Source organism: Triturus cristatus, chromosome 9 (genome assembly GCF_964204655.1).
Source record: "Triturus cristatus chromosome 9, aTriCri1.1, whole genome shotgun sequence".
NCBI classification, from domain to species: domain Eukaryota; kingdom Metazoa; phylum Chordata; class Amphibia; order Caudata; family Salamandridae; genus Triturus; species Triturus cristatus.
In genome coordinates this window covers 1094448919-1094475068 of record NC_140592.1, presented here as the reverse complement: position 1 = coordinate 1094475068, position 26150 = coordinate 1094448919, and the positions used below count along the sequence as shown (strand labels likewise).

The window sequence follows — 26150 nt, the reverse complement described above, 5'->3', positions numbered from 1 at the left end:
GTAGCCCTTGCTCTGTGCGTGGGAATCACAGCATCGAATTTGTATCTTGCCAACACTAGTTGAGATCCTTCATTGCAGGTTTGATATAAACACATTTCTTGAAGTTTGTTAATTGGAGTTTGAAGAGCTTCTTGACGAGCCCTGTGTAGATCAATTCCAATAGTTAATTGGCTTAGTATCTGGCAAGCTGCCCGGTGAGCTCTGTCTGCAAGAGTGGTAGGTAGGACCTTCAAAAGAAGCGCCCGTTAGCTGCTGGGCTCATTCAAAATTGCATTTATTTAAGGTACATATGAATGACTGGGGTGAAAAAGGAATCCCAGGTGCTTTAACATTTGTGTTAAGAGTCCATATGATTGACAGTAATTAGTGCTCTGATTAACTCAAGTTGCTCTCCAATCCTTTGAGGACACCTTGGTCTAATGCGATCGCAGGCCTGCGATGCGTTTTTCATTCTGGTTATGGGCCTTAGTGCTCAATGGTGCGGAGGTAGAAGTTTACGTTTTTCCACACCGTCTTGCACCTGAACATACAAAGATTTACTTGGATTGGAAATTTGAAATTTACCTATAATTGGTCAGGTCTTCAGGGTCCGCAGTTGGTTTGTTCAGAGGGGGTCACTGTTGAATGCGTCAATATTCAGGCTTTGGTCTTTTTGGTAGGCATTACTCAATTGAATTAAAAGAATGATATACTGGGCAGACTAACAAAACACTTGATGCTTTGATGCGGTTTTCAGTTACCTTACCTTTCTTAGTTGCAGTTTTACTGGTGGTAGAAACTAAGAACTCAATTAGAAGTTAAAAGTGTTCAGGAGAGTCCCACAAAAACCAGCTACCAAAACACGCAAGTAAAAGCAAGGATTAGTAATTACAGTACACGTGCATGCATTTTAGCAGGCCTCATCGGTTATCACAGCTTTTTATGGTACTTTCTCTCCTTATGCAACTCACTTTGGGTAACTGAACTCCAAGAAATACATATTTCTAAATGTTACGTGAAAGGTGTAAACCCATGAGCAAGATTCAAGGAGGGGAGGATTATATTGCAGCCGTTTGATACTTGTAGACAATTCCTTCCTTTAGTGGAGCTACTGTTTAAGGCTACTTTATAAGTTAATGCTAGCATGATAAACCAAAGGCAAGAGAGCACTCGGACCTTTCTACCTAAAATGTAGTCAACAACGGAATGACAATAAAATACAACACTTCAAAAACAAATAAAGATTTACTGCCATGAACTAGGCATTTTTACCTTCTCTGGGAAATTATCAAATCCAACCCGAATGGAATCCCGGCATCCAGGCCTGGATGCTTTAAAGCGGCGGATGATATCCTGCAATGACGCAGCCACAACAAAATACTCCTGTTTCAACCGCAGTTCTTTCCCTTCAAAGAACTAGAAGACAAGATGATGCATTTACACTATTAACCTGTTTAACCAGTGTGCGTGAAAATATTCCAGGGTTCTTTGTACAGTTTGCAGTAATTCATATTTATGGCAATACTGAAAAACCATTCGTAACACAGAACAAAATCATATGTAACATAGAACTTTCCTTGCATACACAACAACTCTCAAGCTTACATAGTTCTCCAAACATTAGCCGCAAAATAAAAGACCTCATCATACTTTCTTGAAAAATTACTACCTTGTGAACAGTGATTGGAAGGCAGCATCTATCGTGCATTCACTACAAAGGCAATCGTAGCCACCAACCACTTTCCACCATTCTAGTTGCAGTCACTTACAAAATAGGTCTTTCCATAAAGGACTTCAAGAAATGTATGGAGTATATTCATGATGTCCAACATGTTAAATTTAGCATCATATGCTAGTGTAGCTAGCTGCAAGATAATACTCTACAGGGCTGAAGGATTCTAGTTGTTTGTGCTGACCAACCTGACTACTAAATCTAGTAGTAAAGAAAAGCATACAATGAAGCATTAAGTTACTTAAGTTCCAAAATACTACAGTTTCTATAATTATTCAATATGATGACATAAAATCTGTGCTCACTTCTGCTACAAACTTAAAACAATTTTGGCATGCTGTGCTATAGTCACCTCATTGGAGGGTTGGTGGGTAGTGAAGGGACGTGGGGGCGGGTGGAATTACTGCAAAGAGACTTTCACTCTAAAGATAATTCATTCCTACTCCCAACCTCAAAGAACTGCCCCCTTCATAGGCTATGCCAGGATTCCTCCATACTGTAAATTAAACTTAAATACACAACAGTGTTTCTCGCACTGTTTTACTTTTTGTATTGCTGTATTCTCCTGTGTCCACTACCTGCCCTTTGTGCCCCCTGGTTCCCCCTTTTGCCTTCTGTGCCCCCACTCCTGCGCATTGCCTTGGTGTTTTTTTACCGTTATTCGCCCTCTGCTTTCTTTCCCGCCGCTGCTCCCTGCGGCCCCGCCCCCCCCCGCTGTTCCCATTCGCCACCCCGCTCCCGCCTCCCAGCTGCTCCTCCCTCCCACAGCCCCTCATATGGAGGCCGCGCAGCCGCCCCGCCTAAGGCAAGCCCATCTGTGCCCGTCCGCGCCTGGACCGCGCCCAGCGCCAGAATCCCTGGCCCACGCCGAAGCCAGGCTACCCGACTGAGATACGACTCCACCACCCTCAACGCACTGAACACCGGATGAACACACGCCTGCTACCGAGCCACCCCGAAGCGAACCCACGGACCCTTCGCCTGTCAAGTCTGCAAATTCACCTGCCTCCGAACCGGCACCCCGCGCGCCAAACCAAGAAGCAACAACAACAACCACCACCACCACCACCTCAAGTGCATCCTCCTCAACACACACTCCGTCCACAAACACGCCATCGAACTCTGGGACCTCCGACACAACAGCACCAGACGTCGCCTTCCTCACGGGAACCTGGATGAACGCTTCCTCGGCCCCCGACATCGCCATCCCGAACGGCTACAAGATCACCCGGAAGGACCGCATCAACCAAACGGGTGGAGGAATTGCCATCATCCACAGGAACACCATCGAAATCACGACCAACGCCGAAGACTCTCCCTGCAGCCGAACACCTACACTTCCACATTCACACCGACCCAAAGACCACCCTCAGAGGAACGCTCATCTACAGACCCCCGGGCTCAAGCACACAATTCAGCGAAACCATCGCCGACTTAATCAGCCCGCACGCCCTAGCCTCACCAGAATACATCCTCCTAGGTGACCTAAACTTCCACCTGGAGAAGAACAGCACCAACACCCTGCTCGACAACCTCGGACTCAAACAACTGGTGAACACCCCCACCCACCTCGCAGGCCACACGCTCGACCCCATCTTCTCCGCCAGCAACCATGTATCCTTCAACCACTCCAGCGAGCTTCACTGGACCGACCACAGATGCATCCACTTCACCTTCAAAAAGACTACATCCCACCACCACATGCAACAAATTCCCCGAAGATGCTGGAGCAAAATCACCACAGACCAACTCCTCTCATCACTAAACAAGAACACGCCAACCGACACCACTGACACCAACGACGCACCCCACAACCTCGCAGTGTATCACCAACTGCGCCGACGACCTCACTCCACTGAAGAACCTCCAAGGCAATACCAGCAACAGGAAAACCCCGTGGTTCACAGACACCCTCAAAGACTCAAAGAAATCCTGCCGAACCCTCGAAAAACCCTGGCGCCACGAACGAACTACAGAAAACATGACAGCCCTCAAGAACGCCACCCGCGATCACCACCAGCTGATCCGCACCACCAAAAGAACATCATTCAAAGAACGTCTAGACAACACCCACAACAGCAAGGAACTCTTCAACATCGTCAAAGAGCTCTCCACCCCCAGTTCCAGCAACAACGACATCACACCATCACAAGAACTTTGCGACTCCCTCGCCACGTTCTTCCACCGAAAGATCGCAGATATACACGACAGCTTCGGACCTCAGACCCCGCCTCCAGTCACCGAACCAGCGACCCCCCCAACAGCACCCTCAACACCTGGACCCCCATCAGCACCGAAGACACCACCAACGTCATGAACTCTATCCACTCCGGCTCCCCCTCTGACCCTTGCCTCCACCATATCTTCAACAAAGCCGACACCATCATCGCACCCCATCTCCGGAACGTCAAACATCTCCTTCTCGTCAGCCACCTTCCCCAAGAGCTGGAAACATGCCGAAATAAACGCCCTGCTGAAGAAACCCACAGCGGACCCCAAAGACCTCAAGAACTTCCACCCCATCTCTCTTCTTCCCTTCCCGGCTAAAGTCAGAGAAGACCGTCAATAAACAGCTGACTGCTTTCCTCGAGGCAAACAACTTGCTCGACCCATCCCAGTCCGGATTTCGAGCCAACCACAGCACAGAGACCGCCCTCATCGCAGCCACCGATGACATCAGGACCCTGATGGACAACGGAGAAACAACCGCCCTCATCCTCCTGGACCGCTCAGCAGCTTTTGATACAGTATGCCATCACACCCTAATAACCCGCCTCTTCAACATTGGGATCCAAGGAAAGGCCCTGGACTGGATCACCTCGTGCCTCTCCGACAGAGCCCACAGAGTCCGCCTCCCTCCCTTCCGCTCAGCGGCCTTCGAGATCATCTGCGGCGTACCCCAAGGCTCCTCGCTCAGCCCTACCCTCTTCAATATCTACATGAGCCCCCTCGCCGCCATCGCACGCAAACAACATCAACATCATCTCCTACGCCGACGACACCCAGCTGATACTCTCCCTCAAAGATCCAGCCACCGCCAAAACCAACCTCCAGGAAAGAATGAAAGACGTCGCAGAATGGATGAAGCTCAGTCGCCTGAAACTGAACTCAGACAAGACGGAGCTCCTCATCCTCGGACAATCCCCATCCACCTGTGACGACTCCCGGTGGCCCACAGCACTGTGCTCCGCACCGACACCCTCGGACCAACCACGCAACCTGGGATTCATCCTGGACTCCTCCCTCACGATGACCAAGCAAGTCAACGCAGTCTTGTCCTCTTGCTTCAATACCCTGCGCATGCTTCGGAAAATCTTCAGGTGGATCCCCACCGAAACCAGAAAGACCGTCACCCAGGCCCTCGTCACCAGCCGAATGGACTACGGAGACGCCCTATACACAGGAACCACCGCCAAACTTCAGAAACGTCTGCAACGCATACAGAACGCCTCCGCACAACTCATCTTCGACAACCCTCGCCACAGCCACATATCTGCCCACCTGAGAAACCTGCACTGGCTCCCCGTCAACAAGAGAATCACGTTCAGGCTCCTCACCCACGCACACAAAGCGCTCCACGACATGGGCCCCGAATACCTCAACCGCCTCTCGTTCTACACTCCCACCCGCCAGCTCCGCTCCGCCAGCCTCGCCCTCGCCCCACGAATTCGCAGAACAACCACCGGAAGATCTTTCTCCTACCTGGCAGCCAAAACATGGAACTCCCTCCCCGCACACCTACGACTGACCCAGGACCATCTCACCTTCACAAAACACCTCAAGACCTGGCTCTTCGAGCAGTAGCAGCAGCACCCCCCGCCCTCCCCCCCATCAGCGCCTTGGGACCCTCACGGGTGAGTAGAGCGCTCTATAAATAAATATGATTGAACACTGAAACAAAGTACTGTTGGATTTCACCAAAAGATACAAATGACAGAAAATTAGACCTAGATAGGAATACATTTTACTAATAAAATCCAAGCAGTGCCATTTTAACAATGGTCACTTCATTTGCATTTCCAATAAGTTTTTATTGTATAGTTGCAGTCATGTGAAGTGAGAAGTGAAACCTATAGGAGCACAATTCAATAAAACTGACCATTAGCGTATAGATCTATCAGAAAATTAGGTGAGGTTTAATTTCAAGAGTAATTAATTTTGGTAAGGAGCGGTTTCTTTGAACAAAGTGTATAAATACAAGTTAAGCTGTTCGGGTGACAAAACACTTAATCAACCCATTTCCAGATATTAGGGTGAAGCAGCAATAAATTCAATAAATGTATTTGTTATTTAGAGCTTTCTTAAAGCACCAAACAGGTTGACCTGAGAGCACTATTGACATCGGTGTACGGCTTCTTGATTTTAGCGTCAAGGGCCAGTTCTTACTCGAAGAATGAGGGGTGAAGGGTTTGACAAGGAGAGAGTCCAAGGTCTCCATGAATGAATGAATGAATGTTCAAAGCTCACTTGAAGGAAGAGTGGTTGGGTGTGTTCCTTCGAGCCTAGTATAGGTCATTCTACAGCTAAGGAGTTTAACATACGATCCCCAAACTGGGCTTTTTGCGATTGAAATTGGTCTGGAAAACTTTCGAATTCTCAACCTCTAGAGAAGTTCGTGACAAACTCTTGTAGGCATTCCAAACATTCTGTAGTATAGGTTTGATAGACAATGCAGAGGGAATATAATTCACTTCTTAGGGCAAAGGCAGTGTATCTAATTTCCTTAGATCAAGAGAAAGTCTTACAGCTTCCATTTATATGCTCTCTAACTTCTTGATCTCTTTTTTAGGTGCTTCCAAATAGTGTGCTGCAGACAGATGGAGGGCTCTTACAAATTCATCTTGACGCTTTGTTCAAAGGAGGGAGAGGACCCCTTCTGTAAAAACTAAAATCTTGCGATTTTAGCAAACTAGATGTGCTGTTCAAGCCAGGCAGGCCCCGTGGTATTGAAGTTATGGGCTGAAATTGGGGTTGCTCCCAGTTCATATGACAATTTATTTAGGATTGTTCGTCTGCTGTGTGCTCAATTTGCAGGATTAGTTCTAATCTCAAAAAGGCACAAAAGGCTTTCCTTCATTTAATAGCAGATCACTATGCAAAATGTAATTGTGGCGTTCATCGTTCTCCAGCTGGATGTGAATCTGGATGTACATTTGGGACTGTAGTATGTATACAGAGATCACCATCACCAATGCCAGCCAAAGGTAGATGTTGAGTAGAAGAGGTAAGAGGAAGGATCTTTGGAGAACACTACAAGAAATGAGTTTGGTTGCAGAGATTAACAGACCCATTCCTATAGATTGCTTCTTATCCAACAGCATGCCAAGGACCAAATTCTTCATCAATTACAGACAGCACCTACAAATGGCTTTAAACGCCACAAGGCAAGAAAGTACCTTTGTGGTTTATGACTATCAGTACTGAAAACTAGAACAAGACACTGAGCCACTGCACATGACCCTGTTGGAATCCATTCCAAGATATTGACATAACAGTGTCAATAGAAAACATACACAAAAGGGGAAATATTTCACTCAAGACATACAAGGAGACCAGCCAATACAAATTGGGTTTACCATGGTTCTCACATTTGCAATGGGGCATAGCCTACTGAAAAAAGGTTGAAACTGACATGGTAAGGACTCCTGTGGCAACTCGGCACAAGTTGTGTGTAACAATGCAAAGGGCCATTGAAACCTTCTTTAATATCTTGCATCATATGGTGAATCAGGGCAATACATCTCTGTATTGAAAGCCCAAGATTTGATCAATAACACAATTTAAGTTTGATAAAGTTGCTGTGGACTGCCTCTTTCCTTGTACTTAATCATAATCACCTAATTATTCAAACACCATCTCCTCCATCACTTCCCATTTATAAAAGCAAAGAGCAAAGCACTATACATGACTTCGATCAAACACAAACAGCATCAAATAATCCTTTGCAACAGGTCTGCTCTGTAGAGAAATATTTGAAATAGAATATTACCTGTACAGTACAATTATGTAAACTATGCATGATTTTACATAATAGATCATTTTTATAGACTAGCAACCATCCAATCTGGAACCTGGCTACAATAAATGCACCCAGCCATTTAACAACCTTCAGGTGACCTACATAAAAGCAAAATATCAAAATAGAAGATTAAATAATCAATTTAGATTCCATTAATTTGGTCCATTCTTATACAGTTAAAAATTCAGACACCCAGTTATAAGCTCCAAAGCATTCGGTATAAACAACAATTATAAAACTTACATTGTCATTTGGGTACAGAACACGCGATATGTTCTCTGCCAAGTTTCTGTCCAACACTGCCTCAATGTAGTCCCCAACATTAACTGATAAGAAAAAACAGACGGTATTGCATATCTTGTGGCTTTGTAATTTGAAGCGCCCAAAAATCTAAGAAATGTTGAGCACCCCACATTCAGCCAACACGATTCATAGATGCAGTAAAATCAGATGGTCTAAATTGCAGATATGTAAGAATCAACTACGCTCTCAAACAATTTGAGACAGAAGTAAAAATGGGTGGGGCAGTGAAGCAGGCGAACAGGTTAGAAAGGCGGAAAATAAAGAATTCAACCACATCTTGAGCTCAGATGGCATGATATCTTTCCTAATCAATGAATCTGCACATACTTTAATCCAGAAACCACCCAAATGTTTATGACCAGCTCAGGTACGAAGGGGTACACAATGGGACTGAGGGGCACCCAATAGAACACAAGAGCTGGGGCTCGCAATCCATCAGGTGCAATAAATAACACCAATTAAGAGTTTCTTCTAGGTAATGGGAAACGTGCAGACTGTTTCCTATGGCACCAAAATACACAAGTCCCTGCAAGTCCCAGACGTTTTTCCTCCCCTGCTAAATTCTAGCGTGTTTGGCCAGCAGAATTTAAAAATGGGGCAAGTTTGCAAACTTTCACACATATAGTTACCGGGTGGGATAAGCATTGCTGCACTTATATTTGCAATCCTTGTACAAACAGGTGTCTGCACAGAGCTTGAAATTTACAGGGCGAACAGACCGTTCTTTTACCAGATTTGGGATCACAACACTGAAGACTTCTTTTGGTTGTTGCACTGCCAGAAGGCAACGTATGGCCAGACTTTGATTTCCCCTAGAGAACTGCGATTTTACTTTTTTTTTACGTGACCCCTTAGGTGGAATTGCTTGAATGTTTCTAAAGACTTTTCTGAAATGAGAAATATTGAAAGCCAGTCATCTTGAATTTGAACCTTTTAATAGAGGAGGTACAAAACGTCTTAGTGGCAGACAATGCAAGAGCAGTGGGCTATGGGAGATTTCACAGGAGTGCTACAAGAATGGATCTGTCCCTGCTGCAGTATTAGGGCTGTTAGATCACTCATTAACAGCAGGGCAGCACGGTTTCACTTCTGGACAAGGTTTTATTAAAACTGAATTTTAGGAGTTCTTAGTTGACTTCAATCGACTGCTTTGGACAAACACCTGAAAACAAGAATTTGTTAAGGAAAAATACAATATGCGAGAAAAGCAGGTGATCCAAACAAGAGTTGGTTGCGCAACTGCAGTCTATAGCATTTCTGGGATGAATAAGGAAATATTTCACTAAAAGCAACTGAAAGACATCAGTTTATGGGGTGGGTATAGAAATGGTCATGTAGAGATTAAAAGTATTGACAAAGGTGAATCATGTTGAAGAGTGGGACTGGAGTATAAGCAAAGATGACTGGGTAGTGTGGTGCTTACAAGGGAAACCAGTTGAAATGTGGGGTGAGGATGCACCAAAGGGAATAAGAACGAGCCGGCTGATCATGTGCTAATATCAAGATTGCCCCAAACAAGTTTAATGAGGGACTAAGAGCTACAGCTCTTTAAATCAAGCAAGATACCTTATGCAAAGAAATAGAAGAAAAAGGTAGGAATTAATCAGTTATCTAGAAGTTATTTTTGGTGCTGAACTGCAAGACTTGGCAAAGGGTGAAGGGCAATTTGGGGATTGCAGCTGTGCTAAACTTTTCACCTGCTGCACCTTAAATCGCTAGCAGACACCACGGAGGACAGTTCACTCTAAGCGCAATATTTGTAATCGGAGACTCTGAATTATACCAGGAGCGGCCAGCGCAGGTCAGAGCAGTGGGGAAGGGTTGGGGGAGATTCGACAGACCAGGAGCGAAAATTAAATAATTATTTTTCCCCTCAGCATAGTCTGTCAAAATCCACCGCAAAATCCACCCCCCCCCACCACTCATACCTGCACGGGCCGCTCCTGAATTTTACTCTGGTACGCGCCCAGAAAGCAAAACCATACATACATCGATTACCATAATTTCTCGTTTTTGCAGGTAAACCAATATCCCATCAATACTTTAGCTCTTTATCTTTGATTACATTTGGCCTTAACTGAGACCGGTCACCTTTTGTTAAAAACATCTTTGATTGGAAATAGCCACTGTTACTTTGTTATATGATTTAAAAATACATATAGTAAGTGAAAATGCCTGTCCTGCTAAGCTCACAGCCGGATCTCATTAGGTTTAGTTTGATGTCACAGCTTTCTCGAAGAAATAAGGTCAGCAATTCTTTAAAATATACGTAGAGTGGACTTTAGCTCGCCTCACTTTATTGACGGTTTGGTAGATCACCTGCTATGGAGGCTTGATTTGCAATGCTTCAGGGACTATATTACGTCTCAAAAGTACCCTGTATCATCACGCTAAGTTCTTGATCCATAGCAGTGATGCACACAAAGCAATACTTTCCTCCAACTGTACAAGCTTGTTAGAATATTTTATTCAGGTCTCTAAATGAAAGCTGTACTTCTTGGCTTTCCCAAAGCTGGTCTTCTTAAAACCAGGTTATGGCAAGTCAACAGGTGTATCTTTGTTCTTAATCTACACAAATACATCCCAAACCAGAGGCTAGGTTTAAACTCAATAAATGAGTCAAACATGGTTTGTGCCATTATTCGAAAGCATCAACAGCCGGCCGTACACAGCCACACTCAAACGTCACTTGGTGTGTGCATGAGGATTACTCACAGTCCTGAAGGTTAAAGTCATTGGGTGCTCGGGCAGACCACAGCCGCATGGTGTTGACGGTGTTGTTCATGTAACCAGGCACAGGAGTGTCATATGGCATAGCAAGGACCACCTTCACCAAAACAAATACAAATCCATACTTTAGAAAATTTAGGCAGGCAAGCAAACTCAGTTTTCACATACAATTCACCTCTGAAAAGGGGATTTTTTCTTCAATGACAGTCGTTGAAAATTTTACTACCTGAAAACTGAAAAGTTCATCACCATTTGTAGCGACATAAGAAAAACTTACTAAAAAAAAAAAAAAAAAAAAAAAAATAAAAAAAAAAAAAGGAAGCAGTACAGAGGAGGGTTTGAGGGGTCATGTACCCAACCTGGCAGAGGAAGGAGAGGTAGACGAGGCAGTGAGGTAGTGGCAGCTGCAGGTTGTAGAAGAGAGGTCTAGAACTGCATCTGTCTCTATTGCCAGGTTAAGCCTTTTCCCTCCTGCTGGCCAGTGCACATACGGACACTCTGCTCTTACATTCTCCTCCTCCATTCTGCATCCTTCGCTCCTTATCATCCAATAAAGAGCGCCCAAGACTTGTGTATGGAGAAACCTCAAGCACAACACATGCTAATTACCTGTCGATTCACTTATATTTCCCCATCTGATTCTTTACTTTAAAACCAGTTTGTCCCTTCCTGCTTTCAGTAGATGCTTGTAGCCAACATCCAGTCATCTGGGCTCCAAACGTCTTTTGATTTGCCTTTTGTATTAGCTCAGTAAAGAGCATCACACCCGGCAGCTGAACAATGGCTCCCTCGGTCAATCACACGGCCATTTTAAGCAGAAGACAATCCCGATTGCACCAATACAGTTGAAGCCTAGGTAAAGAAGGATGTAAGCTTTCCCATCTGTAGGTACGAATCAAGGTGATCGCAAAATATGGACTCCCTCCTACCTCTTCGGCCATTCACAAGTAGATGCTTCACTTTCACAAATTGCCAAAGCCTTGAATTTTCAATAGGACTGCCCAGAGGTTTGCACCAACTTACACTTCCTTGTTGTCTCCCTTATGCTACATTTGCAGTCATGCTACTCAATATTACTTCAGGGATCAACACTGCAGCACTGTTCATGCCCATTTGTGGCCACAGCATGCAGTTGTAAGCTATCATAAGACCTCGCTTTAAGACTTATTGGGGCTTCCCGGTCTCCAGAATTTACAATTTTTCATGTCACCCACACCTCTATCGGGACCGGAGCGGTTATAATTGCCCCGGAGGTGTTAGTAGCCATAATAGCCCTGGAGGACTTCCTTCTGGTGGTCCTGCAAACATTGGCAGTAATCTGTGCTGTTCTTTAGTTTTATCACCAGCATAGTATTGCTCTGCCTTTTATTTCAACCTTTGCAGAACGTGTAGCACCCTTTGTTCTGAAGGACTCTAAAAATCATCCTAGGAGATTTCAATCAGGTGGACTTCTCCCTTCTTCAAGATTCAAGCAATCAGCTAGTCAATCTTGCTGCTGCAACCTGTCTGGCCCACACATTTGCCTGGCCATACACTAGACCAGATTTTATCTTCGGACTGTTCTTATAACGTCCCCATACCCTCTTTTCAGGAGTTATGAGGTCCTCCCTATATTGCACCTCCTCCTAATCCACCTCACTACTGCCTTACACGAATGGCCGTTCCTGTTCGGCACAGGCCCGCACTTTATCACAAGCTCTTCTCTAGACAATTTATATACTCCATAACAGGCTGTCAGATTGCTACAAGAACAAGGATTGGTGCATCGCTCATGGATTTGATGGAGGCTCTGCCTTGTATCTTCATTCTTGACTTGGCACTCCTTCAGCTTCTTCGTTGAAGCAGGTCCGTAACAATACCGAACACTGCAGGGTAGAAGCACTAGAGCACGCTCAACAAATCTGAATATCGGCACCTTTTGAAAGTATTAAAAAAATAACTTCACCAGGAAGCAGCCAGCACCAATTCTCAATCACAAGTACAAGCACCACTGTCAATACCAATACTTACGAGCACTTGTCTTTTGATAAGCCTGTTCCATCCTGTGAGCTCCTAGCATACTATGGCCTCATTGCAAATTTGTGACACTTTCCATTCTAGACTTTCTAAATCGAGAATTTGCAATGATTGCTGGCTTTCACCTTGTCCTTCTGTCAATATTAATAACCCAATTTGTTTCCCCGTTTAGCGCTCCATACCGCATTTCTGCCACTGCAAGAGTATGCCTTCCCAAAATCACATCAGAACTCACAGAGCCATTCTTCCAATTTAGTGGTGATAGCTGTTCCGTGGGGGAGCAGGGCCTGGTGCTCACATTATTAAACGTAAGTTCTGTGGAGAATGTAGTAACACTATTTCTGCTTTTCAGTCTAACTTGATCGATCCATCAAGCAGCATATCAAAAGGGCTCATTTTCACCATGATTTGCAGTATCTTAAACAACTTTCACAGTGGCGGCTGGTGACATTTGAAAGTGGTGCGGCGTAAAATTATTGTCCAAATACAGGCAACGAGCGAGGGTAGTGAAGGGGGGGGCGCATACTGATTATTACGTAATAGAAGCTCTGTAATTTACAGCACTAAAAACGGCAAACAGTAGTAGACTGTAGCATAGAAAGACATGCAGATTTGACTGTAACCAAATGGCAGCAGCGTTAAGTATTGTCGTAATATATAGGAATATGTGAAAGTGTGCGCTGTCCCCTCACCCAGCAAAACTTATGTTTGCATTTCACAAGGTGTTGCCTGAAGCTTGGACGCCTCTAATTCACCGAACAAAAACTATTACGTGAAAAGAAAAGATATATGTCAAACTAAGAGCCTGACTTTGCGTCTCCAGTTCAGTAAATGAATTACACACCGTCTGAATGCCAGGCTCCCTCTGCTTTTATTCGTAAAAACGAGGGAGGAAAATAGTTGCGGCCATGTATGGTTCGGTAAATCCAGTTGGAAGAGGTGTCGAATTGAAATACAGCGCGGCGGTGCATTAAGGGGGAAAGTAAGTGTGTTTTGTTTTTCCAATTACATCCTCACACGCACAAAAAAGCCTTTGGGATCCTGCCGTCATTTCGTTACAGAACGAATTGTTTCTCTTTAAAATGTAGTGTCTGACATAAGGGAAATCGATGTTCTAAGTGTCAGCAATGCGAGGAAAAAGCGGAAGCCAGCCACAACTTAGTTTGCACAGGGCTGAGAATCATGGGTGTCCAATGTTGGTCCACGTGATCAGAGCCATCAAAAGTTTCCAGGATTTATCAAATTGGAAACCAGGAACACAGCCATTGATTAACGACTTTGTGCTTGGTTGCCAATCTTATTATGTATGTTAATTGGCTGGTCTGAAAATCTAGCATTGTTAACAGTGTTGCAATCACACAAAGGGCACCCCAAAGAAGGTCAGGTCCCGAAAAATCAGTTTTAATAAAATGAAATAAAAAAAATAAATAAAAAAAACCCCTACCTCACAGCCGGTCCACGGGTCCACGCCACCTCAGACCTCTGCTCCCCTGGGCACCTTCACGAACGGCACTGGAGGGGCCTGCCAAACCCTCAGCCAATCCTGGTGCTGCCAGCAGCGCCAGGGTTGGCTGAGGGCACAGCTTACGCTACGCCCGCCGCCTGCCCATTAGGAGACCGAGGGGCTCCTAATGGGCATGCGCAAGGCAGTGAAAACACAAGTACGCATGACTGGGCACGGGTGAAAAATTAATCTCCATGCCCACTCATGCGCACTTGTGCTGCCTTTCCCTGGCTTGTCTGACAATGCATGTCAGTCAACATGACGCCGGACTGCCCACGGTCCGACGTCATGCATGGTCAGTTCTCCCCACCCTCGGCGTCCCTGAACTTAACTAAGTTCAGAGACACCGAGGAGGGAGGTGCGGGGCGGGGGGGCAACGCCCCAATGGACGCACCACACCTGCTCTTTCATGTCGGGTGTTGTTCCAACTAGATTTAAGAAGGGGACATGATTGACAATATAAAGGATCTTTGGATCCTTCACCTCTCCACCTTTTGCCTGGCTTTCCTTATTACACCAGCAAAAGTTATAGAAACTTATGCTTTGGTACAACGTTGCAGCATTTTGAAAGCATCCTGATTGCTTGATCGTGCGAAGAGAGACTTTCACTTATTCTGTAGCAAAGAATCCATCTTGGTTGCTGCCCTCGCACGGTCTGGACACTAGCAGAGTTGCAGTCTTCAGTCATTTGGCTTTCCTGGCTACTTTTAATATCACTGGACACGCTCATTAACAGGTTCTATGAGATGGTCCAGGATTGGCTCACCTAATTTTTGTCAAATCTCTATCAGATATTCTCGCTCGTCCTGGACTTCTGCTTTCACAAACACCACATTAGGGACCCCTCTGGACTCTTCAGTCCCACATCCATCTGTCATTTGGAGCGGTTTGTTCCAACCAGAATCTAAAAGTTCATGTAATCTCTCCCTGTTGCACACCTGTGACTTAAGCTCAGGAATTCGATGAATCTTTCCTTGTACCTTGCCCTGGAAAACAGTTTATTCGTGATCCTCCTAAGAAAAAAAAAAATCCATGCCTATATCTGCTGGGCTTCATCCGTTGCAGTCTCTTTCATGGAAAGATACCCTTTGGGGTGGCAGCTTGTGTTTTCCAAACATTACCTCAAGTAATCTGAAGTATAACAGTGACGTTGTACCCTTTTTATTCTTACAATGACTTTAACATTAAAAAGCAGTAAGTTCAACTACGTTAGACAACAGTAGTTGATTCAACTGACAATTAAGGAATGTTTCACTTCATGCAAAGTGATACAAAAACTTGCAGGCACGATAATAGTCTTTAAATTTAATTTACATTGGAATTCTCTAAAAGCATAGAAAATAAGGTTACAAATCATATGTTGAAAAATGAAACATAAAAAATGAATATTTAAGACTGCAATAATGTATCTAGGTAGGCGACTCTAGACAGGAGCAAATAAATGCAAACTGAAATAAGCATGGGTTTTTATGCATAATAAAATACAATGCAAAGCGGAGGTGATAATGCACTTAGTATAAACCCAAGTTGTGAAGTCGGAGAAAGCAGAGAAGGGTCATAGAGGTCTAAACCAAATTACGCAATAAAGACAGACAGGAGTAGAATCTGATACTAGATATGAATAGGGGGGAAAAATAACTGACATTTTCCAGGATTAAGAAAACTTTGGGTAAACACAAAGTTGTGAGTACTATATTTATTGCATGGTTGAATTAGAGACTGAATCAGAAGTTTAATAAAGTTAAAAATAGATAACAAAAAAGACACAAAAGCTAGGGTTAACAGACCTAGAATGAAGGGAAGAAACAAAACACTGATGTTGCACTGAATGAAAGCGACAGTTGTAAAAATCATGATCTTTGGGAAACAGGAAATACACTCACAGTATCGGGCAACATAGGCAAGTGCTAAAGGCAGCAGAATACTCCACATAAATACTTAAATGTATACCTGAAGTCAGAACTGGTCAGTCTATGGATTCTGAAATAGCTTCTCTACATGCAAAGAAGAGGGAAGTAAGATTGGCAGCCAGATAATAGTTCCGGGGGGGGGGGGGGGGGGTTAAATTGCCCAACGAATGGAAAATCTCCACTAATACGGATTAGGCAAACTTTGAAAGAAAATGAACGCAGGTACTCGAGAGAGGCTGAGGAACAGGATCTTTGGGAAACAGAAAATGCACTCCCAGTATCGGGCAATGAGTTCAGGTTTTACTTAAACTGTCTCAAAGATTTGCATTTTGTTAAGAGGGAGACTGTAGATGTGCAGCATGTGACATACCTGTGTATCAACCCATTTAGATCCAGTCTTGGTGCCTTCAACTTTTCCGTAGAAGTGGACTGGCAGCATATATTCAGGGCGAGCCTTCTCCCAAGGGTTCCCATGTCGAAGCCAGTCATCTGCTTCTTCCACCTAAATACATTTAGATGGATAGTTAAGCAACATGAAAAATACAGTTTAGCAATCTAAACCATATTCACGCCACGGGCTTCATCTGCCTGAGAGTACAAAGTGCTATACCAACCGTGTTGAACCCCACCAATACTTTTTGAACCTATGGTGGGACACTTTTTTTGCAGAAGAGATTTTGCACACAAAAAAAAAAAAAATAAAAAAAAAAAACTTACGTTGTACACAAAATTCCATTTTAAGTCATCATCCACATAGAACTACCACCTCAACTTTTCAAGTCTTAGTCAATGATGCATCTGATAATTTATATAACCACATATAAAACATCACAATAGGTCATACGGTTTGGCTGAAGTAGGACAGATTGCAAAATAAAACTTGTAGAAATCTATTAAAACGTTGGATATAATTAGAATATGCTCCATATCAGCTACATGACTGAGCTGTAGCATTACAAAGCAGCACGGTAAACCTTGGAGGAAATATCACCAATATAAAACACTGGAAAAACTTCTGGACCTAAAGTTACCACACAAAAACACCAGTGTTATATAAAAATAATAGATCTTTTAATAGAAGACATCATGAGTTCTAAAAGATCTGCTGGTCCACATGCATATGGCTAGAGCAAACTAACAAAATTCCACACTGCTGCCAGGCTGAGGGTCAGCATCAGAGGGCAAAATATTTCAATTAATATTAGAATTCTGAGGGTACATACACTAGCGAAATGGCAGAAACTAACCAATAGTTAGTTAGAACCCGTTGCCCAGAATTTGCGAACAAGAAGTTTTAGGAAAGGAGCCACTTTATGAGCAAACATTACAATATGAGCCTTCCTCTACGTTACTGGCCCTGCTTCATTTCACTACATAATGTTACTTATAAAATAAGCCCAAATTCTTTTTAAAAAATGAAACCAATTCACTCCCATAGGGCCTGACTCCCAAAGGTAAACTTACACGTTTGTCTTACCTCACGCTTTTTCAGTCTTCACACAACTGCAGTGGTGTGAAATGTAATTAAAGATCTACTTGTCCAAGGGGCAGGTTGCTTCATAGGTCTGCTTGCACTTTAAAAAACAAAATCCACTTGTCCCTTTGGTGCGGTGACAAATTATGGTAACAATCTCATAAGAGCTCGGACAATAGCCTCTGTCATTATGCGAGGGTTTAAACTATAGTAGGGTTTGATTACTAGCAATGCCCTTATTTTGCAACCTTTCCGTAGATCTACATACTGGGGCTGGATGTAGTGGTAAGCAATAGTTCGAGTGGGAATGCCCGTTTCAGTCTGTGCAAACCTACTAACTTGCATGTTTTAGGGGGTTTAACAAACTCTTATCTAATCTTTCCTCATACGGAGGTTGGAAATTAACTTCCGACAAGGGCAGAAGTAAAACTTCTTCTGGGCTTGGGGGAGAAAAAAAAAAAAAAAAAAAAAAAAAAAAAAAAAAAAGTGTGCTTGGAGGGAAAGTGAACTTGTAAACACTCAAAAGATTTTCGCATGACCAAACCTATAAATGCTAATTTCCTTGCGCTAAAGTGCAGTTCACAAATATTTGCTAGGAGTACGATTTCCTGACCTACTTCTATAAATTGTCGCAAATTCATTAAAGCTACAAATCTGCACTAATGCAAGGACGTATACCATGGGTGCACTTGTGCCTTTCTTAAAGATTTGGGTCCCTAATTAGGTCTTGCAGTAACCAAGATCTTTTGGTTTTGTTAAAATTCTCTACTAATTAGCTTGCTTCACTGTGAGGGAAAACATTCTGCTCCTTTACAAGGAGCATATGGGCACACAAAGTGGTGTTTCAGTGCCAGGGACTACTGTGCCAATGTGTGCTTTTTGAGACCAAAAAATATTTATGCAAATGTTTGTTATAATGGGGAGAGCCTGTCATATCTCCCACAATAGGGTTTTACAAAAATAATGTCAAAACAAGATAAACGTTGACAACGCTAAAAGGCTGACCACCAATGACAGACCTATTGACTTTGCGAATGCTTGTTTTCTCATCTTTCCCATAACCTTGTTGACACTGGTTACAATGGATTTTCCATTATGAATATTTTCGGGAAATACATACATCAACTCATTTTGCTAAATGATGCTTCAAAGAAATACCTAAAACTTCACAGTAGTTTAGCAAAACAATTAATTTGTTGCCCCAGTTGAATTCTTTTGTGAACATTTTATTTTGAAAGCAAATAATCTACGATCTTGCTTTCAAGCTTCTGCAAAAATTTGCATTTAATGATAGAGCTTTCTGGGAGCAGTACATGTAGCCTCATATTGTTTAACTTTGCAAACATGTGCACATTATTATACTGGAACCACTGTCAGAAGTGCAGTCCAAACTTAGCATTTCCCTACAGCACTGACCCCAACAACATTTTTGCATAAATGAACCATAAATACAAGTTCGATCAGCACAAACATGTGGATACAAACAGTACCTTAACTGCAGACAATGCCCTTTCCTAATCCATAATGTGGTACTGTAACTGGCAGCCAAAGGGTTGGTGCTGCAAGGGTTTGGGCCTACTTGTCCCAAGGACAAAATAAACATTAACATTCGCTGTCCTAGACTCCAATCAAACAATATTGCCTGGGCGTTGGGCTATAGGAATGCCACGCCCCTGAAACTGCATTTTAATATTAAGTTTACGAGTGCAGAGACCCAGCAGCCAGGTCAGAACTCGACACATAAGACAGGCAGATCTTTTTATGTGCGGAGTTCTCCGCCCCGAATGGAGAGTCTCCACAAAACTGCATTTTAATAGTAAGATTACGAGTGTGAAGACTAAAAAGCGAAAACTTACAAAAACGTGTAAATTTACCTTTTTGAATCAGCCCCATAGACTTGCACCTACATTAGGAGTAAATCAGACTTTTTGGAATACACAGCTTTTCAAATGTACTACTAAAAAGCTGCAACAGGAGCAGTTCACACATTCATTCTGAAATGATTTTGCAAGTTTCTCAAAAGTAGAAGAATTTGTACATGCCTAGATCTAACAGATATACATTGCCAATGCTTGTCTGAACTGTATTTGCACATGTGGAAAAGCCAATAGGTCTCAGATGTGAAACAGATTGGATTTGCCAATGCTTTTTTTGGGGCTTAGCAGCTCTGAAAGCACACGCATCCATGGTGAATACCTTTGAATGCATTTTCTTTTAACAAATGCTGCTCAAAGATCAAAAGACACACAATTGGACGGAATGCAGAACAAATCAAAACATTCACCCACAGTTAAGAGATCTGGGTTAAATCCATCATTCTTTTGCTCACCATGCCACCCCAGTTTAGACCTGGCTATATGCAAATCAGTCTAGACCCTGTGCCTCATGGGAACAGTCCAGACCGAACTGCCAAGCCAGGTCCTTCCTGGACTGGAAACAGGCATCCTAGGACCGGTTTCGGGGGTTTCACCCCCTTCAGCAAGGAAAGCTTGATTCCAGTGGCACAGTGAGCCCAGGACTCACGTCGGAGCATACCTGGTGCACTTACGGCGAGAAAGCAAAAGACACACAATTGATGGACGGAACGCAGAACCAAAACATTCACCCCCAGTCAAGAGATCTGGGTTAAATCCATTATTCTTTTTGCTCACCATGCCACCCCAGTTTAGACCTGGCTATATGCAAATCCATCTCGACCCTGTGCCTCATGGGAACAGTCCAGCCCGAACTGCTGAAGAGGAATGAAACCCCGAAACCGGTCCTAGGATGCTTGGTTCCAGTCCAGGGAGGACCTGGCTTGGCAGTTCGGGCTGGACTGTTCCCATGAGGCACAGGGTCAAGACTGATTTGCATATGGCTGGGTTCAAACTGGAATGGCGAGCAAAAAAAACGATGGATTTAGGCCCAGATCTCTGTACTGGGGTGAATGTATGACATTGTTCTGCATTCTGCCCATCAACTGTTTTTGCATTTGTCACCCCGAGTAGGACGGGTATGCTCAGACGTGAGTCCCGTGCTCTCCATGCCACTGGAATCAAGCTATCCTGGCTGAAGAGGGGTGCAACCCCGAAACCGGCCTTAGGATGCTTGGTTCCACTCCAGGGAGGACCTGGCTTGGCAGTTCGGGCTGGACTGTTCCCATGAGGCACAGCGTAAAGACTGATTTGCATATGGCTGGGTTCAAACTGGAATGGCGAGCAAAATAACGATTGATTTAGGCCCAGATCTCTATACTGGGGTGAACGTATGACATTGTTCTGCATTCTGTCCATCAACTGTTTTCCCCTCAAAGATCGCAGACATGGGAGTGCAATAATCGGCGGCAGTCATCTTTCAATGTATTTGGTTGGGTTTTAATATTTTGCATTCAAAGATTACCACAGTAGATGTGTGTGAATCTGAGGCAGCCATCTTTGAATTAGATATAGTGAAAGAAACAATGTATTTCTACATGCCACTGAGCTTGCATACACATGTCCAGCAGTCACTTCGGAATGGGAGGGGAACCCTCCCCCCCACAAAAAAGCTCAAGAAGGTTGCCTTTCAATAGCATGCTGGGAAGAAAAAATAAAACTAAGAAGAGTTTTGGTGGTGGCAAGAGGATGTTAGGCGGCATTTGGGCAGAGAAAGGGAGCAGGGTGATCGAGAAAGACAACATTACCCCTCACGCATTGCAAGCAAAGTCGGACATCAGCACCAAAAGGCTATATCATCCTATCAAACTACTGAGACAAGAATGCTCCTGAGCGAGACAAACAAAGCTATTAATTAATTAAGGGTTTATATAGCGCTAGAATCGACTCCCGGAGGAGTATCTCCGCGCTTCGACCGCTGGGGAACCCGTCCTGGCTCACCCTGAGAGATGGTCCCGAATGGGTATCTCTAAGGTGCGACCAAGCATCCCCGGCGGTCTGGGGGGGCCGTTGTGAAGATGAGGCAAGCTAATGCCCAGAGTTGCCGAGTGTGGTCCCTGACTAGAGTAGGCACCGAGGCGAGAATTATCGAGCCTGCTGACCCTGGTCCACGACACTGCTGCGTCGGGAATCGAACCCTGGTCCCGGGCCGTCCTCTGCTTACGGGTCTGCCGCCTCTAACCAGTGAGCCACACCTCTCCACTATTCAGTCATGAGCCAGAGGCTGGCCCAAAGTCATTTTAAGTACATGTCCAGTAGTGGACACAACAGGACTACCTACAGACACCTTCAACTTACTCTAGTAGAAACCTAAAAAGCATGTGCACATAAACACGGTTTTATTCGTGAAGATGCGTTCCTTCAAACCTCAAATTTGGATGCGTTCGCTTCTCCACTGCTACCCTAGCAACAGAATTGCTTCCGATCTTCAGTGGAGTAAATCTCGGATCACATCCAGAATGAGATTCTGCCATGCAGACATTTCTGAATTTGCTCACAAATTTTCCAAATATGTGGGTGTACAAAAATTCCAAGACATCTCTCTGTAACATCCACTCCTTGCTCGAATGAGTAGATTTTCTAACTTCTAAGATTATAAAGACCAGTGAAATCTCATATGAATTAATCACCCTGCTAATGAATATACACAATACATGAACTGGATTTCCTAAAATAAGCCATTTGTGCACACAAGGTCCACCTCCGTGTATGAATTGAGAACCCTTAGTGACCTGAAAACTTCCCTCAACAGGTAGGCTGTTCTAATCACCATCAAAACAAAGTCATTTAAAAAAAAACTATAAATCGCCAGGTTGTGAAATACTCTGATGTATATTAAAGATGCTTTAAACTGAATGTGCCCTTGGATACGGGTACACTGAAAAATTTCACTTCATACCAAATATTTTCTGTCAAAGGTCTAATTTAGCTCTTCAACACAAGCTCCACATACAAGTTTGCTTCTGCAGGGTTTCTCCCAACTTTAAAGCATATTTATACTTTTCTTAGAATTCTTATCAAATTCCTAGAGTGGGCCTTGGAAGCTGTGACAGTACAACCGTAAAGGTGCTCGCACATGCATAAAGATTTCCACAATGAGAGATGTAGCAGATTTCGATTTCTGAAAGCATAAAGTGCAGAATCAGTGAATTTGCATGTGCTGATTTTTTTTTGCATCTCTTGGGAAAGAATTTTTTGCCTTTTAATCAAATGTCTATCCCTACCAATTTTGAGAGTGCTTTCTCATCCCAAAAACAGATTAACGCCTCCTGTGTCTGGAGTAAATAAGTAACCATTCAAGTGTTAAACTACCCACAAAGAGTCTACAAATAAATACACACCTGCACGTTTTTTGGTGTTCACTGTCTTTATATGACAATAACTGGGAAGATTACAAGTGGCATCAAAATTATGAGTGCTGGTAACAGCAATCCCGGCTCCATCAGAATTGTGATTCATTTGAGCACCCCAGATCTCGTCACTTTAACCTGGACGGTTTTAGGTCTCGCCTAGGCAGCGCGCATGCGCTGAACTAGGAGATTACTTTTAGAAATCGGTCAGCGCTTTTCAGGGTGGCATCCACCTTGCGGCATCACGCGCACTTGTTCACATTTCCCTGCTCGCATCACTTTCACGGTCTAGTTGGCTCGGGCGCTTTTATGTGCTTGTAATTAGGGACACGCGTGCACTTGTTTATCTTAGCCTGCTCGCGGTCGCCATGCCGGCTCAAAGCTTTTTCTGTTTCCCATCCCACACGCTGTGTAATTGTCTACAAGCTTCTGGTCACGTCAAAATTCTTGAAACAAAAGGCCGTCACCTTGAGGGCACTCGTCTGCGTGTGTGTGTGTAAATAATGGAACATGCTCGCTCCTGAACCTCCACAATAATATTGTAGGTTTAGCCCAATTCTTTGTTGTCGTGCCCAACATGCACAGAGCTGTTAAACTTTTCTTGTAGAATAACTTTTCAGAGATAAGCGACACCTAGTGTGTGTGTTGTGAACTGGGTTTGCACGCAATCAGAACTCTTGATTTGTTAAAAAAATATAAAAAATTCTTATAAATCAGCGTAGAACGAAGTACAGTTTGAAAATGAACTTGCTTTTTGAGTTGCTGCATCCGAGCATTGCGCGGTACAAGGGGCCGCCCCGGTTTACTCAGCATAAATAGAGCAGGGTGTACTAGGACCTGGGTGTGGAGTCAGCAGCAGTTGTGCTCGCACTGCAGTGCGCGCTGTATGAAACCCAATGCTCGGTCTCTCTCTATTACGGTCTCGTAAGCTAGAATTGATTTGGTGGCACACAGAGCGACTCACATACCATGCAGCACACTAGCCTCCGCTAACGCTGTGAACAGCACCTGGTCATTGAAAATATCACCAATGTAGCAGATTCGCTGGCACAGGGGTTAGGATTCAAGCGTTCCAATGCCTCAGGCTTCTCTATTTAGGATCTTTTTCAAGAGCCCAAACTAACGTCCAGAGGGTCTAATCCTCAGCACCTTTACATTCATATTTGTTGTTTTGTTATTTGCTTTGCACTGGATTATTTTCTCTTGTCATTTGCTTGTGGTGCATACATTTTAAATTCGGATGAGGCCGAACATATGAGGCTTGGTGGATTTTCTCTCATGAATGTGTATTACGTGCGTTTTTCAGGTTCTGTCCAGTCTTTCACAGTTCAGTTGATCTTTCTTTCACAGACTTAGCATAGCATGTATTGCAGTGCAATTCTTTATTTTTGCATAATGTGTATTTGTTTGTCAGCAGAATATTATCAGTAGGTCCACTGCTGCCACTGTGGATATGAGAGTCTTTTTTGGATGGCCCTCAGTCCTAGCCCCACTGTGGACTCTCTCCTTGGATGCTTTTAGCTGCCTCACTCTGGATGTCGACTGTAGTGTACTGACAGCTCAGGGGCTACCTGCAAGAGGAAGAGCAAGCAAAAGAACAGAAAAAAGATGAAACAAGCATTGGCAAAGCCAATAGGTCTGGCTTTTGGGACATTATAAGTATTTAGTTATGCAGTACAATATCCTTGCACTGTTGCATGGCTACACACTTATAAGGTCACCAAGGCCAGACATTTGGGATGCCAATGCTGGTTAGTAGCTGGAAAATGCTGTAATCTTGGTGTGTAAATATGGAGGGGAGGGGGGGGGGGGGGGGGGAATCTGACCCAGAATTACTGATTCCCCCGTAAATCCTTACCAGTTAATGGAACCGTAGAGTCCACCTGTAATGGGCGAGATTTCTCACCCACTCACCCCCCCACCCCCCCAGTTTATCAGTACCAGCAAATACGGCCCATTAAATCAGGTGCCTTTATACTAAGCGCCCCAAGATTATGAAATAACCAGCAGAAAATGAATGTATGTATGTTTAAATCTATTTAAAATGTTATTTCACACCTTGTGGAAAAAAAATGTAAGTTGCACTGACAAAGGAAGTTACCTTCTCATGCAAGTATAACTTGTGGCACAGACAGCTTTGTGACTCGGCCTTTAATGAAAGTTTGGTAAACTGAAAAAAGTCCGAACCTTCTACCCACTTTGTAAAAGTGCAGAACTATTGTTCAACGAGAATCTGGTTGCCAGCTCTTTTAATAATTTTGCACCATACCAGTGCTTAATGTGTGCCAGTGCTTAGCACTGGCACTTATTTATCAGGGCCGGGTCTAGACCTGTGTGTGACTGCATAACGTGTGTCACACAATAAAATAAGTGTTCACATTCTCACTCTGTCTGAGTCTACAGGAAGAGCTGTGCCAGTAATAAATCTATGCCTTCAGTCAGTGTTGCCAGTAGGAAGGCCACTGATTGGGCTGGATTTGGTCGTGTGGGGCTTCGTGAGGCAGCGTGCGTACCCTTTTCAAAATTGCACGCTGCCGCCCGCCCTATGATCAGGACACATGCACGACGCACACAGCACTATTAGTTGAAGCTGCGTGTCATGCAGTAGCTGGTAACCAGTAAGTAACAAACAGTTGATCTTGAGCGTGGTGGTTTGCATGAACGTTACAGGATGCAATATTAGGACGGAGACAGTTACATGCCCATTAGACTCCTCTTCGCATCTCGGAAGCAGTGACTTGTTCAGAAATAGAAAGGTGTTGGGAGATCGGACGTTGTCCCACAGCTTGAAAAAAAGCACCCCACTCAAATAGGATTTTGTTTCTTTTCGGATTAACGCCTTGTGCACTGAAGGATCACTTCCTACCCTCACTCCCATCCTTGCTTTTCGCCCTACTGTGCATTGGCACTGGAGTTTAAAGTACGACAGGCACTTGCCCCTTCAGTGAACGTAGACACACTGGAGTGTTGTAGAATTTTAAAACATTAATACGAAACAGTCCCCGGTGCTATAAAAAAAAAAAAACACAAGTGGTCAGAAACAAAAAGTGCATTAGATTTGCAGATTATATTAAAAATATGAACCCCTGATTATTAATTAACTTTGCTATTGAAGCACAGACATGCTGTTTTGTTAACACTGTGCTTTTGAGTAAACACTGTGCTTTTGAGTAAACACTGTGCTTTTGAGTAAAAAGGCGGCAGGCTGAAACTCACCCGA

The 26150-nt window shown here is 43.9% G+C and overlaps 1 protein-coding gene across 1 annotated transcript in view; it reads right to left on the bottom strand.

The window, feature by feature from the left end:
* Window positions 1–26150, bottom strand: part of PYGL (glycogen phosphorylase L) — a 112857-nt gene that overhangs the window by 47222 nt on the left and 39485 nt on the right. The window contains exons 5-8 of the mRNA XM_085626978.1: window positions 16564–16695; window positions 10749–10860; window positions 7974–8056; window positions 1252–1395 (exon numbers count right to left, since the gene is read on the bottom strand). Of these exons, the coding sequence (XP_085483104.1) occupies window positions 1252–1395; window positions 7974–8056; window positions 10749–10860; window positions 16564–16695 (471 nt within the window). The remainder of the gene's footprint in view (window positions 1–1251; window positions 1396–7973; window positions 8057–10748; window positions 10861–16563; window positions 16696–26150) is intronic.